The sequence below is a fragment of the Tigriopus californicus genome, chromosome 5 (genome assembly GCF_007210705.1).
Source record: "Tigriopus californicus strain San Diego chromosome 5, Tcal_SD_v2.1, whole genome shotgun sequence".
In the NCBI taxonomy this organism is placed as follows: domain Eukaryota; kingdom Metazoa; phylum Arthropoda; class Copepoda; order Harpacticoida; family Harpacticidae; genus Tigriopus; species Tigriopus californicus.
The window spans coordinates 9,448,486-9,463,471 of record NC_081444.1 but is presented as its reverse complement, the minus strand read 5'-3'; the positions used below and the strand labels follow the sequence as shown (position 1 = coordinate 9,463,471).

At 44.4% G+C, this 14,986-nt stretch overlaps 2 protein-coding genes across 3 annotated transcripts in view; one reads left to right on the top strand and one right to left on the bottom strand.

Moving 5' to 3' along the window:
* LOC131880722 (monocarboxylate transporter 10-like) overlaps window positions 1–14,986 on the bottom strand; it is a 34,750-nt gene that overhangs the window by 9,413 nt on the left and 10,351 nt on the right. The window lies entirely within an intron of this gene.
* Window positions 1,964–13,157, top strand: LOC131880723 (low-density lipoprotein receptor-related protein 2-like). Of its 2 annotated transcripts, XM_059227413.1 has the most exons (10): window positions 1,964–2,275; window positions 2,671–2,888; window positions 3,747–3,910; window positions 4,212–4,376; window positions 7,861–8,088; window positions 10,547–10,863; window positions 11,920–11,972; window positions 12,042–12,170; window positions 12,348–12,650; window positions 12,775–13,157. In XM_059227413.1, exons 1-10 carry the CDS (start codon window positions 2,005–2,007, stop codon window positions 13,036–13,038), a joined length of 2,112 nt encoding a protein of 703 aa, XP_059083396.1. In that variant the 5' UTR covers window positions 1,964–2,004; the 3' UTR covers window positions 13,039–13,157. The 2 variants fall into 2 exon arrangements, with proteins under 2 accessions (XP_059083396.1, XP_059083395.1); XM_059227412.1 differs by having other exon boundaries at window positions 11,920–12,170.

Here is a 14,986-nt window from a genome sequence, read left to right as displayed (position 1 = left end):
AACCACTTTACAATAAGATGTCATAAAAGTGATTTGCCTTTCATTGTAACGATTTATATGAATATGTTGAAAAGGAACGCAGAGTTGCTGTCCATAGGTCGCTGGTTCAATTCCGGCTCGAAGGACCATAAAAGACTTCTGAGTATTGACAGGTGTTTGTTTCAACACCCCTCTATTGTTGTCTTAAAACCCCCGATCTACAGGAAAACTAGATTAGGAGTAATGGACTGTATGATAATAGGGATATTACAGACCCGAAGCCGGCCGATTTAGCTAGAACTCCGTCCACATTCCATATTTCTAGAAGTCCATGCATAGGTACATCGTGCATCGTACATGTAGCGCTTCCTATAAATATCATTGTATTAAGTTTGACTGGAGCTCTACAGTAGCGGCGCCCAAACCAATGCAAAAAGAGTTTAAGGTGTGTGCGCCTATTTCTACCTTGGTAGTTAGGGTGAACACTGGTAATAACCCAAGCATTTTTCCTGCTCACTCTTTCCAATTGATGCCACTGTTTTTATCGCACGTCATGACAATTCTTTTCAATGTTTTCATTTGTTCTTGGCGTCAGTGTGAGCTGATTGGGTGGTCTCTTAGCTTGGGTGGCACAATCACATACATATTATGAGTTGGTTGGTTGGTTGGTTGGCTTGTGGTAGCGCTCAAGGTAGAGGTGGTTAAAGTCAAAGAACAGGCTTAGATGGTCCAGAACGTCCAGAACCAATGTAAGCTAGTTGAGGTGTAATCAGATTTGATGTTGTTGAAACAAAATCTCCAGGCTTTTAAAACATCATCGCAACGAAAAACATTTAATCCTTCCGAGTAGGGTCGATTGGCCTCTCATTCCCCTTGGCGGCTCATAAATCAGTGAAAGGCAATTTGAAGCGCTGGGTTTTTCTCCCTTCGTCCACTTTGCATCGTACTGGCGGCACTGAGCAGACAGGTACCCACCTCTGTCCATGAAGTACTGTGGATGCAGTAATTACTTGTTTACTCAGTAAATGAAACTATAGGCCTATTAGTGGTCCCTTGGCTCACATTTTGACTAGCTTCGACGACGAAGACGACGACGACGATGATGATGATGATGATGATGATGATGAGTTATTGATGTTAAATTGGAATCGGCCGTGCCGCTAAAGCCAAGAGCAAAGGAAAAAGGCCAAGGAAAATTATCATATATTCGTCATAATGAATTAGCTTCAATACATGTACACATTTGTGTACTAGAGTAATCATTAAAAAATAGCTGACTTATCTAGTCGCTGAAACAACTAAATAGAAGCTCCTTTGAAGCCATCCATCAAGAACCGGGTTGAATGAGGATGCATGAAATTGATGAACGATGTAACTTTAGGAGCTTCAAAGAGGTTTATCGTTCAAGATGGTTTGGATGGCAATGGAATGCCAGGGCAAGACACGTTCCAGCTCTACCAAAACAAAACCTCATCAAGACGAAGAATTAATAAGTCATCAAATAAATACATTTCAAAAGGGGAGCGTGATAGTGATCCCGAGAATGTGTGTTTCATTGTGAATTCGTGACTAGCTGGTTTGATAAAGAGGCTCTTGGAAACAACGGCATCGAAGAAGAACAGTGGCAAACGAGAGTGTCGAAAGAGAGATGGGAGGGGGGGGGATACAAATCTCAGATTTAAAGAAGATGGTGTCCTTGAAAAAGCGTTTTAGCACCATGGCGTCAAGAGCGCCACCACCACCACCACCACCACCACCATCATCATCATATTCAAGAGCACACCAATAAAGAACATGCTAGATTGAGAATGCAACTGAGAACATGGCGTTGTTGTGTCGCCGCTACTTAATAATAGTCCGACGGTAGAACGCCAACAACACTCAAATGCAGCACCCATACTGACGTGGGTAGCCAAGCCATGACCACTACTCAAAACACCAACCACCATGCTCTGGGCCATCCCGGGCCATCTTGACCAGAGGGAATACGCCTCAATTTTATAGTCAGTTCATAGAAGGATCGTTATGCAGACAGTGTGGAATCGGATTAGTGTCTCGATTGGGCTCTTGTGTCTTGTCCAGATCTGCGCCTTCACTGGCCTCCAAGCCCAAGCGACTTGGCCCAAACACCCAGAGTGTTCCACTGATGACTATCCGATTTTGTGGGGCAACCTCGATCGTAGAGCTTTGCCCCTTGATTTTGCTCCAGATCAGCTACTTCTTAAGAAGCGCTGGCCCATCCCCCTAACCCAAAACCAAAGCCAAACCAATAATGCTCTGAGTATTTGCGTGAAAGGTAGGAAACCATCGTTCTCGATGTGAAAACCATTGAACTGGGAATGGCCCTAGAATATTCGTTGAGCGTTTCAATTGACATTTCAAGCAGGACCCACTTTTGATCAACTTCTTTGCGGTTGTTTGTCAAATAGACGGATGGTCTGTGGGTAGGTGGGGTAAACGCCCACTACTAGCCCAGGATCGTCATGAATTTAACCATTCAAGGCGCGAAAAACCCACGAAATGAAATCGAATCTCTCAGATCAACCGATAAGATACAAAACGTCTCGGGGACATTTTGGACATGCCGTCATTCGTTTTTTGGGACTTTTGTCTGGGGCCCGACATTTCCAATAATCTGCGAGTTCTGATCGGCACTGAATAAAAACCTCCGGTCGTTCCTATCCATTTCAGAGGATGAATGTCTGTCAGGCACCATTGCCCAGAACACTCCCCCTTTCAGCTTGACTTTGGGTGGCTCTCCGTTTGAAAGATCGGCCTTGAGAAAGATTCTGGGTGGGAATTGGATCTGTCAAAGCCGGTGTCTTTTGCCTTATGAGCCGTGTTATGAAAACGGGCGCCCTATTTGCAAGTCTAATCGAAAAGAGGCAACAAAAAACCGCCTCAACGAGGTAAGATCCAAACATTAACAGTAACAACAGCAGCAACGGCCAAACCGACAACAACAACAACAACAACAACTTTGAAGAGCTTCGCAGCCCAAATCGCGGATGTGAGTAGCTTGTTGTGTTGGGAGCTTGGGATTGTAGTGTCGGCTTACCCTGGCACACTGTGGGATGGTGTTGATGGGGGATGAGCATCATTAACTTGACGTAGATGAACAATTTTAGGTGTTTATGAGCAAAACTGTGCTCTCTTTATCGAGTCTGGAAGAACGCTTGCGCAGGCCCTTGGGCCGAGAATTCTTTACTCTTTACCCTGACATGCAAGTTAGATCTACATACGTACTGCACTTTACGAGTACACACTACTGAATGGCACCCAATCCAGTCAGTATGTAGTGTGGTGGTGCGCTCATCTTGTACTTTTGTTTCCAATGCACAATTTGCACATTGCATGGATGGAGAGAGAAAGAGAGAGAAACGGGTAGGAATTTATGACGTGCTTCGTGCCAAACTTTTTGGACCATTCAGTTCGGAATGGAGGCCAGGGTGCTCACGATGATGCCATTGTGTTTATGACTCGTCCGCTTTCTCAGTAGTGAATAGAGCTCGTTTCCAATTGTTCCCAGTGGCAATTGGTTGACACGACACGCAAGACCCATTCAAATATTCAAACGGAATATACATATATATTTATCGAACAACTCAAAAGCAAGTTGCCCAGGATCGGTCGTTGGTAGCAGGAGCCATTTCTAAGGCCTCTCTGCCATCTGTGAAAAGTGCTGATATGAGACTTCAAGCACTAGCTGCACATTGCATGAGGTTAACAATTGGTAAATCTGTATTGCTACTGCTATACATATGTAGGGAATCCCTCTGCGACAAAGTGCTGAGGTGTGCAATCTGGAGGATTTCGGATCAAATGCCCAGGACCAAGTGGACCAATACAAACTGAAGCCGGAGATAATTTGCTTGATCTCGGGAATGTCCTGCAATCGCACTTGCGCCTGGGACTCTGATCGACCACTGAGGTAAGAAAAGGATGCTGAGCTATTTCAGTTTTGCTTACTGTTCTTTGAATGTGCCTTAAGAGCCAGAGAGGAAGAGAGAGAGTGCTGGCTTGTCGCCCTTATCCTGGCACCACATCCCAACCCAGAGGTTCTCTGAGGGTGTCGCGAGTTCGGGTTCCTGTTGGAACCAGATGTGCTGGTTTCTATTTTGAACCTACCATCAGTACTGTCCAGCAATTCAAAGCACGATCAAATTGTACTGTTGGAGCTGAGGTTGATTTGCCATTCACCAGCTCAAAACTGATGCCATTGTACGTTTCAGAGCGGACGCTGGGATTGATGATCAAACTGTGTGCGTAGCATATTGCGATCGCTTGGAAGAGTGGCAATGCCAGGACAAGTGCATCCAAAAGACGATGCCATGTGGAGAAGCCTGTCCCACGGGATATTGGTTGTGTCAAAACGAGAATAAATGCATCCCGCTCAGGTACGCAGCAACCCTTTTCATTCTTGTGAGGATATAGTATACGGGTAAAAACGTTACAGTACCAAACAGTTGACGTGGGTCCAAACACTTTGGCACCAACTTTCTTACCAAAAAGCTGGGGCTGACCATAGCTTATGATTATCCATATTTGATGCCCTTGACACGTTATTGGGGGTTTATGAATTTCCTTTTCTGTAGAGAAGTCTAGATCTGAGTCCATCTGTGTCACTCACTTATTCTCAGTCGACTCAGCGAGCTTTGTTTGTCCCAGCCAATCTTGTAGGTATCAAAATGCTTTGAGTTTGCTTTTTGGCCCCTTCTTTGCCGAAGCCAATGTTTAACGAAATTTTCGGTTTCTTTTATCCAAAGAATTCATTTTCGTTGGACAAAACATTCCGCCAAAATGCATTGTGAGAGCAGATTGATTTCAAAATTCCGGTAACAGTCAAGCTTGCAGTACCAAAGAACCTTGTGGGCATTGGCATGAGATCTGTTTGCTGGCCAGACGGAGTGTAAATATAAAGTCATTGTATGATCTGTGATTCCCTATGGCCTAGAGCACCATACAAATAGGTTTTTTGGTTTGAGTGATTCTTTTTGCAATCAACATGCCATATTGAAAATTACATTTTCTTTCACAATATCATTTACTTCAACATCCAAAAGTTTGACCTTGCATATTGCTGAATTTTCCTCTTTATCACGTCTTTGTCAAATAACCACAAATGACGTAACGACCGGTAACCCCGCCCGCGAAGGTGGCCTACGCGGAGTAGCTGGCTACTTTTGAAACTCTAATCCCACTAAAGAAGTTGTGGCTCCCAGCGATAATTTGGCCACTACTTTTGGCACTCAAATGGCCACCACAAATATTTGTGGCCTCACAGTAATAATTTGGCCACCGAGTGTTGCTACTGTTTGCGCTCAATGGCCGCGAGAACAAATATTTGGCAGCCAAGCCTTCATACAAGCACAAGTGGTCTCTTTGCTCAACCATTAATCCAAACTTGGCCTTCAAAACGACGGACCATGATTTAAAGGAATAGATTGTAAAAAAATTAGAACCTTCAAATATGCATTAAAGGTGAACCCAGTGAATTAAGTCTGCCCAAATATACACTTTTCTCCAGTGAATTTTTCATGTAGCATCGTTGGGTGCAATTTTTGTTGTGTGGGAGAATAATTCATTTACTATTGAAACATTGTCCAAAATGGAACTGGAACTAATAGAATCTATAAGTGCTTGAAATGGTAAAGTGTCTATAGCAAGGGTTGGATTTACTGGCAATAGATTGACTGTTTGATGCTTCTACATTGACCACTAGGCTTGGAATAACATCTTCAAAATCCCCAAAAATACTTTCTTCACTCTTGTGAAAATAATTCCTCTATAATCCTTAATTCCCTACTTTTGTCCTACATTTGACAAATTTTTCCGTATATTTCCCCTCAGGTTGGTGCTTAAAAAGGGGATTCGTCTTCATTCCATGTTTGGACACTCCAGAAAACCTTTTCACTCTTCCCCATTCATTCATTTTCTTGGACAGTGAATCAAATTCTTAAAAAGGCTTGATTTGGAATTCATTAGTTCCCAGAATGGGGATGCTTGAAGTGAATACCTAACCGTTCATTTGTTCTAATAAAACAAGGGCAAGGTAAAACTCTTATGATAACTTCTGGGTACAAACTAGACATAATCAGAGTAAGCTAACACTGGGTTTGCGATAATTGACAAGAAAGGCAAAACAGCTTTTTCTCGAGGTCTTTGTGTAGCAAGTTCCCCACATGGAATCTTTGACTCAACCCTGTAGTAAACGGCAGAATTACAAAGCGGGACTATCTAAGGCTTGCACCATGGTTGATGTTCCAAAATTGAAGTATGAGCCCAAAAAAAGATCTGCGATTAATGTCACCAGATGACAGGCTGAAAAAAGGTCCAAACGACCAATACATTAGGTTACATATTTGAATGCAGTTGCTAGGAGCCCAAGCCTTTTCAGCGCATCTCGTGCTACAAAGTGTCCCCAAAAAGCGCAAAAAGCGCAAAAGCGACGCCAAAGCCCAAGATCTGAAGGATTTGGTTACTATTTATTGTTTTGGGTCCACGGACTAAATGGAGGCTAAACTGTCATAGTTGATTTAATGAGACTCCAATATAACAGGAAATTTGCCTTCTACGTACACACCTGGAATAAGCTATATACTCTACCGTGCAGAAACATATACTATGTATGTATAGTAGGTAAAGCTCTGAAAGGTCTAGCCTCTGCAGTTGCTTTTGAAGGATTTTTGAGTTGTTTTTTCTGTCCCACTGTGTGTTTGTACGAAAGTGGGATGTGCATTAGTACACATAGCAAAGGCTCAGTGGTCCAGGGCAGTCGGACCTTGTGTAAACAATTTCAATCTTCAATGTTTAAGTAAGGAGATGTCAATTGTCATGGCCAGCAGAACGATCTCAAGTCGCATAGGACATCATCAGGTCCTCCTCCGATATAGTACGCTATGTTTGACCTGTCATTCAAAGCTAGCAGTTTCGTTTCTCGCCATTACTCAACAACAGCCTGGTAGGAGAGAAACAAGGACATGACGAGGAGGGCAGTAAGGTGCCCGTAATTCAGAGCGAAAGCGAACGAACGAACGAACAAACTCGTGAGCGAGTGTGCCATCTTCAAACGAATGGCCAAGCTCGGATTCCTAATGGGGCTTGTTGAGTTCTAGCTCAAGATATTGGGGTGGGGGAGAAGAGTGAATGAGGAGAGTGAGCGGTAAAGAAAAAAAGTATCTTTAAATCACTCCAAGTACCGTATAAACACATTGGACGAGGACAAGCAATCAACAATGGGGCAATTTATTTGGGAGACACGAGAAAATAAAACAGCCATTGTATTCAAATATCCAAGTTTGCTAGCGAGCAAATGGACATATGTACCTACTCGTACGTACTCGTACATACATACATGGTACCGCAGAATGTAGGAGGTTGATTCGGAACGCGTTGCGATCTTGATTGGTTACTAGGTTGGTTCGAACCATCCTCTTATGGACTGGATGGACAAAAACTGATTCAAATCCTACAGAATTGCAATTTATTTGCCATATAATGCGGTATGTGCTTCATCAAGGGTTTGTGCATTCATTGGCGAACCATATTCATTCGCAACTTAAAGGAAATAAGCTTGACCAACGGACAAATGGCCCAGATTGACAATGAAATGATCCTAACAAGTGTGCCTGACACTGTCATAATGCCTGGATGCTATGTTTCGTCATTTTGAGCTAGATTTCCTTGAACTTGTTAAGACAGATCAGCTAACTTTTAACCGAAGATCATACAACTTCAATGAGAGATTCAAGCCAGAGCTTGACATTTTAATGTACTGCTGCGTATATTTAGCGATCAGGATACGCAAACAGCATAGGTAGATGTGATTCATGTACCTAAAGTACGTACTGTATGTATATGTGGTTAGCATTTCACTTTCAGATGGGTCTGCGATGGCTCGAGACTTCTTGGGTGTTCAGATGGGTCGGATGAGATCGATTGCTCTGGTTGCGCGGATGGAATGCGTCAGTGCGGAGACAAACTTTTATGCAAGACCCGTGGGCTCAATCTTCCCTGTGGGCCGAATCGAGAATGCTCCATTGGTTATGAACGATGCTCAGATTCACTTTGTGTGACACACAGACAGGCCTGCAATGCCACTTGCTTAAGGTGCGTAAAGAGATGTGATCGGACAAGTCAAGTTGGTTGGTGGGCTTGTTGGAGATGAACAGTACTACGTACAGTATTTCGACTCGACGAGTGAGGGCCTAGAGAAGGACGGACAATCTCCATCCATAAACAAATCTTAGCTAGGACTTCCCGACCCAGTTACAGGACTACATATGTGCACGAAAGGCCAGTCCAGGCCAGTCCAAGCCAGTCCAGCTCGAGCTAACGTATCGTCTGGACCTCGATCACCCTCTTCGGCTCGGTCTTCTTCTTCGTCATCAACACCAATATTGTAACAGCACCAAGAACGGATTACTGTGACGAGGGAGCCAGAACTTTGGTTCTTCACTCGTGTGGACTTTGTTCTACTGTACAGGAAGTAGTAGTAGTAGTAGTAGTAGTAGTAGTAGTAGTAGTAGTAGCGGTAGTAGAAGTATAGCGTGCCTACGTACTACAAACGTGCATGTGACAATATCTCAAAAGCCCTGGATGCCAAAAAGCTTTTTCCTCCTGTTGTTATTGGCCGACTTCATCACCAGTCACAACAAAGAAACAATCGGCCACCTCGATCTGATCAAGGAGTGCAGGAGTTTTAGCTAACATCACACACACACACACTGTGCCCCCCCCCCCACTCATTGAGCATTGGGTTGCCTCTAGCAAGAAAAGCTCACTAGAAATGGGCAATATTCTCTCGCTTTAATTTTGAGAATCTAGTGGATATTTGTTCAAATACGACGACGATATGGCTCAGTGTACGTAATTACCACTCACTTTTTCCCTCAGCACCGAGCAGTACTTACGTACGTATGTAGTCGTAGTTGCTGCTCGCAGTCATCTTCCAGCAAGCAGAGAAACTGAATGCCACACTTTGGGGCAAGTGGCTGCTGGTATTCGGGTGCCTTTTTTGCATAATTTAGAGTTCGTGCCTAAATTGTTTCCACACTCTTCGTTCTGCTCCTTTTCGTCCTCCTTCTTCTCCTGCTTCCTCTTACGATACGGATCGCAGCACTCTGTCCTCGCATAATAAAGACATTATCTAGATCGAGCCTATTTAATACATGTGGGACTTGGAACCAAACCGCGGGGACGGGGTGCAGTTCACGAGTGTAGGCGCGCCAATAAGCCCCCACCTCAATGAGCCAAAGCGTGAGGATTCCACTCACTCACTCACTCACTCGCTCATTGAGATGCACAATTGCAGCCAAGTATGAGCGGCGAGGCGAATGAATTCCCTCCGCATTCACTCCCTTAATTCCCTTAATGTGACCGATGGCGGTGATTAAAAATTCAGCCGACACTCCCCGAACATTTTGACGTTGTGCCCTGCCCAAAGCATTGGCTTTTTATTGCTCTTTCATCAATGTCTGATTAAATCCAGGGTTCGATCAGTCTTTGTGCACTCTATTCGATTCCGTCTTTCTTCCCATAATAGTGGCCCACATCTTAGCATCTTGATCCACGTGTAGTTGTGTTCCATACCCCCCCCCAGGAATTAGAATAGAACTCCCGCGGCTTAGAGCAAAATAAGGCCACTACTCACTCACTTTCTAGATTTGTTTGCTTCCTCGAGGCCATTGAGGATGCAAAAATAGGGATGCTGATGAGCCCGGGGGACAGAATAACTCCCAATCACGTTGGAGGCGCATAAGGCGGGTTTATCAATGCCACTGACCTCGATCCCTCGATCTTGATTATCTTTACGTACATGGTCTATTCATGAGGGTGTCCAAGCTAGGGAGAAAATCAAGGCTAGGGGTGGTTATTATCACACGTTGGTGTTGGGCCTGGACTCCTAACTTGGGTTAATCAAGCACTACCAACTACGAATACTTACGTATTACATACGAGTAAAATAGAGAGTCAGTGCTTGGTAAGAGTGCAGTGGTCTACGTACGTCTTGCCCTCATGGAACTAATACATGTGAGTGATTGGGGTCGTGGTCAGACAAGATAGATTTCCGCCGAACAATGTCGGAACAAATTGGCCTATATTTTTCATTGGACAAGGAGGGTGCTTGCTTGGGTAGCTGATCGCATTCTGTCCGCTACTCCTTTTTCAGGAGGACCCTTCATCGAGTTTAGAAAGGGTCCAATAGCTTGAATGGCTTGAATAGCAGCAATTAGCCGGCATTTTGTCTCCTTGGCCCATTGTAACCCACAAGAACGCTTGCTTGGTCCAACCAACATTTAGTCGCTTTAGTTCACAAGACTGAGGAGTGAGTGAGCGAGCCAGCGACAACGAAGACGAAGGCTAAACATCAAACATGTTGTCAGAGATGGCTTGCTTGCTTGCTTGCTTGCTTGCTTGCTTGCTTGCTCATGACTAGAAAAGGAATTTTCTAATCAAGGGCCACTGAATTTCATTGGCTACCTGAGTCACTTCCAGTTCACAACTCATGAACGTTTTGTATGGGTAAGGGATTGTTCCACCACCACCACCACTGTTTTTATTTTAGAGAGGGCATGCTTCCCTGTGGGCATCAATGTTATGAAATTGGTGAAAAATGCGATGGCGTGGCGAATTGCGGAAACCGAGAGGACGAACTAGATTGCGGGACATGTCAAGTGGGTAGCAAGAAATGTGGCGACGATATTCTTTGCAGGGACCAGAGCTGTCCCGCCGACCAAGAGGCCGACCCAGACCAGGACCTCGGGAGGAACCTCTGTAAGACTGGGGATTGTGCCCAAACGGAAGAGGAATGCGACCAATACTGCGATCACTATTGGTGTGCTTCTGAAGCCCGCTGCATCTCCCGAATCGATAACCTCCAAGGTAATTTACTTTTTTTTTAAACCGAATTAATTATTCTCTCGTGTCAACTCGAACTCGAGATGACTTATCGCCGCAAGGAGAGACGACGGGAGAGAAGAAGAGTGGCGAAAAGAGAAGAGGAGACGGAGGGTAAGAGAGGTTAAGAGAGGGGTGAGCCTGGTGCGGCGTCTGGAGGCCATCTTAAGGTTTACATTCGACGGTATCGATAGGAACTTCGTAATCGTGAGGGGGCTCCATGAATAGGGTTGATCTCTTAGCCAGGCTCAGGATGCCCAGTGACTTCGAGATCGCTAGATATATAATTTACATTGGATTGAATTTGATAAAGCACGTTTTCTTCGGGGGCCGATTGACAATTCTGATGGAGGAGGGTAGTGGCATGATTTTCGTGTTTGACTGCAGGATGGCAGAATAAAGAGTGCCTACTTTACGCAAACCTACTCACACAGCTATAGATCAATGAACCGCAAATAGTTGCCCGAATGCATCAGCTTCTGTTTGCTTCTGATATGACAAAGTAAATGGAAATATGACAGGAAAAGAGAGCTTGACAACGATCAACTAACCAGGCAACTAACTAACTCATCGTAATCGTCCACGCAAATGAGTTGGTTCCCTCCTGTTTCTTTCTCTCTCCATTTTGCACACCAAATAGATTTTTCACTGGTCGCTAAATTGAGGCCTATTCCTCAAATCCTCCGGCCGTCGTCGTTAAGGTCATGAATCAATGGTCCTCTTTGACAAGCGATATCGATCTCACTCATTTGATTCGGTGCCAAACACTTCTGAGTCCTGGGGGGGGGGCGACTAAAAGACCGAGAGGCGACGGACCAAGGAAAAAGGCGTCATCTCATCATCTCCTCTCCATCTTAGCACCTTAGCACCTCACCACCTCAGCACCGCAATATGTCTAAAAGTTTGTACTGCAGGGAACAGTCCAAGGCGCAGATCAATCCAGCCCTTATCATCCAACTTGGAACTGAATGCATGAATATGACCCCTGCATTATTATACTGCTTAAGGTTAGCGTTATAACGCTCTGGTTTCTCGAAACAGGTTGCAATGACTTGCGGGAACATCCATCTGTTGGGAATGCCATCTTTGTTAATGTGAGTGGACGCTTATGCGACTCGGGCTTGTGGAATGATTCACCCCAAGGAGACCAATTGTTCCTGCAGGCCAGTTGTGTGCCGGATGCGCAAGGCCAGTGTCCCACTTCTGTGAGGGTTTCCGAATCGGCCACCAAATTATGGGTCAAATGCGGCAACGCATGTTGGACCAAGTTCATCAATCACGAGCCGGGAAAGGTGAGGCTTGTTTTTTAGCTCCATGGACTGTTTAATATCTAATACTGTTTTAATATGTGCACTATCCCGGGCAGTTTGGTCCAACGACGCCAATTGGATCAGGGTGGATCATGAGATCACGTCCTGTCGCATACGCTTGATCGTCAATTCTCCTGTTGATCGATTATTTGTTTTCAGATCCCACAGAGATATCAAATGGGCTTAAATGAGGTTGATTTGACCCATCATCCCCGATGCCACGCCGAGGAGTTCACAGATTTGTGTCGCGGGAGGTGCAAGTTCTATGACGCCTGGTTTTGTGGCGATCGCATCCTTTGCACGAACGTCCCCTGTCAACGTGAATGCCCAGCGAAGGCTGGACCCAAGCAGGAAAAGTTCTACCTTTGCGATGATGAATGCATTCCTGAGTCTTTAACCTGTCAAAATAAGTGCCGACCTGGGAGATTTAGATGTGGCAGTCAATGCTTGAGCACGCCTCAGGTAATCTCAAACCTCAATCAGGCGGTCAAATGACGCCATGTTCACTAATGATTCGCTTGAGAAAACATGCACACTCGCTTTCACTCACATGCTCACTAATCCATACATTAATAATAATACGTAGGTGTGCGATGGGAAACGCGATTGTTTCGATGGGTCAGACGAGGATCCGTCCTTCTGCCAGGGTTGCCGAGTGGGTCAAACCCTTTGTCAAGGTCAACCCATCTGTCTGGATCAGATTTGTGAGGGGAAATGCTTGACTCGGGAGGATGGTCATGTTTTGATAGATTGCGGATTTGAGGGCTCGGATCGGAACATATGTGCGCCACGAGAGAGCCTTTGTAACGAGTGGATGGAAAAACGTTACGGGGTTCGAACTCCCTTTTGAAACATGCTGGCCACAAGATGGCGCTACTTTAGACCCTAGTTGGGGCTTGACGGGGCCTAACTGAGTCAAAGAGCCATCTATTGATCGAATTAATAAAAATTGAAATTGCTTATTCTTAAGCCACCGTTTTAAAACTTTGTTAGAATAATATGCTAACGTCATACAAGTTCCGTGTTGATGCGATGGTTCGCAAACTTCACAACGTTCATCTATAGATTTGTCGCAGCTACATATTACCAATTGTCCGTGGTGTTCAAAAGAAACGCAAAGCCTTGAATTATGAAGCATGATTTCAATTTTCGTCTTCTGCCCATTATTATCCAGAATCTCGATTAAGGGTCTCGCCTTTTCACAATACCTTTTGTCTGCATTCTTGACTCGATCTAAGCATGCACCTCCATTCAAATCAGTCCTATCACCGCCAAGAGGCTGAGATCCGCATTCACCAGAGGCTATTCTGCATACTTGACGTACAGTATATGTACCTACTTGAAGATGTACCACTAGACACTGCCCACTGGACCAAGCTACCAATCAATGAACCTACTGTTCATACACCCAGTACTAAGAACCTAGCGTGAGTTGGGACAATGAAATAAGAAGGGCCCATTTCATATGATTGGGGACTTAATTGGTGATATCTGTCGGATCTGACTGAATTAACGATCCAAGACACGATGGGGGTCGACCAGTGGTGAGCCTTTACTTCGAGAGGCCTGAGATGCCTGAGATGCCTGGCCAAACATGACTTTCACAGCTAGTGACACCGAGGAATCCAGCCTAAGCAAAATATTACACGGAAAGAGGAGAGCACAATGCGTGAGGGAGGTCCCCGGTTCAAATCTCCTTCTCGACCTCCTTTCCCCAGGAGAGCGTTACAGTAAGGAGACACTCCTATACAGTTGAATGTACAATTGTTATACCCCCCTACACAGATGACGTAATGGCCGACTTTGACTTTGACTGATCATGCAGTCTCAAGCCTTCATTCTCAAAAAAAGTATTTTGAACCAGAAACACTCTACGACTTGGTAAATGAACAACACGTGTCGTAATTTGGGTATAACATCGGATTTCCTATCTGGTAAGAATAAGTGGATTTTGTTTTCATCAATCTAATATGGAAATGGGAATTAATTTGTCAATTAAAATCTAGGGTGACAAGAGGGCTCTCGACTTTGTTAAGCACTTTATGAAGAGTATTTTGATGTAGCCCTTTATCTACACATAAATGTCAAATTATTCAATCTTAAAGACGACTTAAAGACGAAATGATTCCCCTGATTGGATTCAAAGTCAAATTATTCAATCTTAAAGACGACTTAAAGACGAAATGATTCCCCTGATTGGATTCAAATAAAAAACGTGGAGCTGCACCTTCACACATATTCTACGAACTGTATACCTGTCTGTGCGTGAATGTGTGTACCCATAGTTTTTGAAAGGAAACTGACAATGCATCAAAAATACAAAACTTGTGTGTCATGGGCAGATCAGTTAACAATTGTCAAAGACCCTTGACCATCCATCAGAAGACCACTCACTCACTCACTGTTCAGGCAACTGCGAAACAAATTGAACAACAATATCCGGCGTTTCCTTGTTATACGATTTACTATTTGCATGATGCCACTACTACAATGTATACTTTTTCTCACACTACTCCTGGACCTTGAAATGGTTGCTGTTGTTGTTGTTGTTGTTGTTGTTGTTGGCGCCGCCTCATTCCCACTCAGTACAAGCAACCATAGGGTAGGTACGAAAGGTCCCCTCAAAAGACTCCCTCCAACTGAAACGACTCCCAATGGACATAGACAGCGATAGAAACTCATTGCGAGGAAGGCCCATTATCATCTAATCGTGAAGAGAATGGTTAACGATTACATATCAAACGGTTCTAGTTTCTCAAGAGTCTATGACCAATTGTCGGGGTTATCAAGTAAATGGT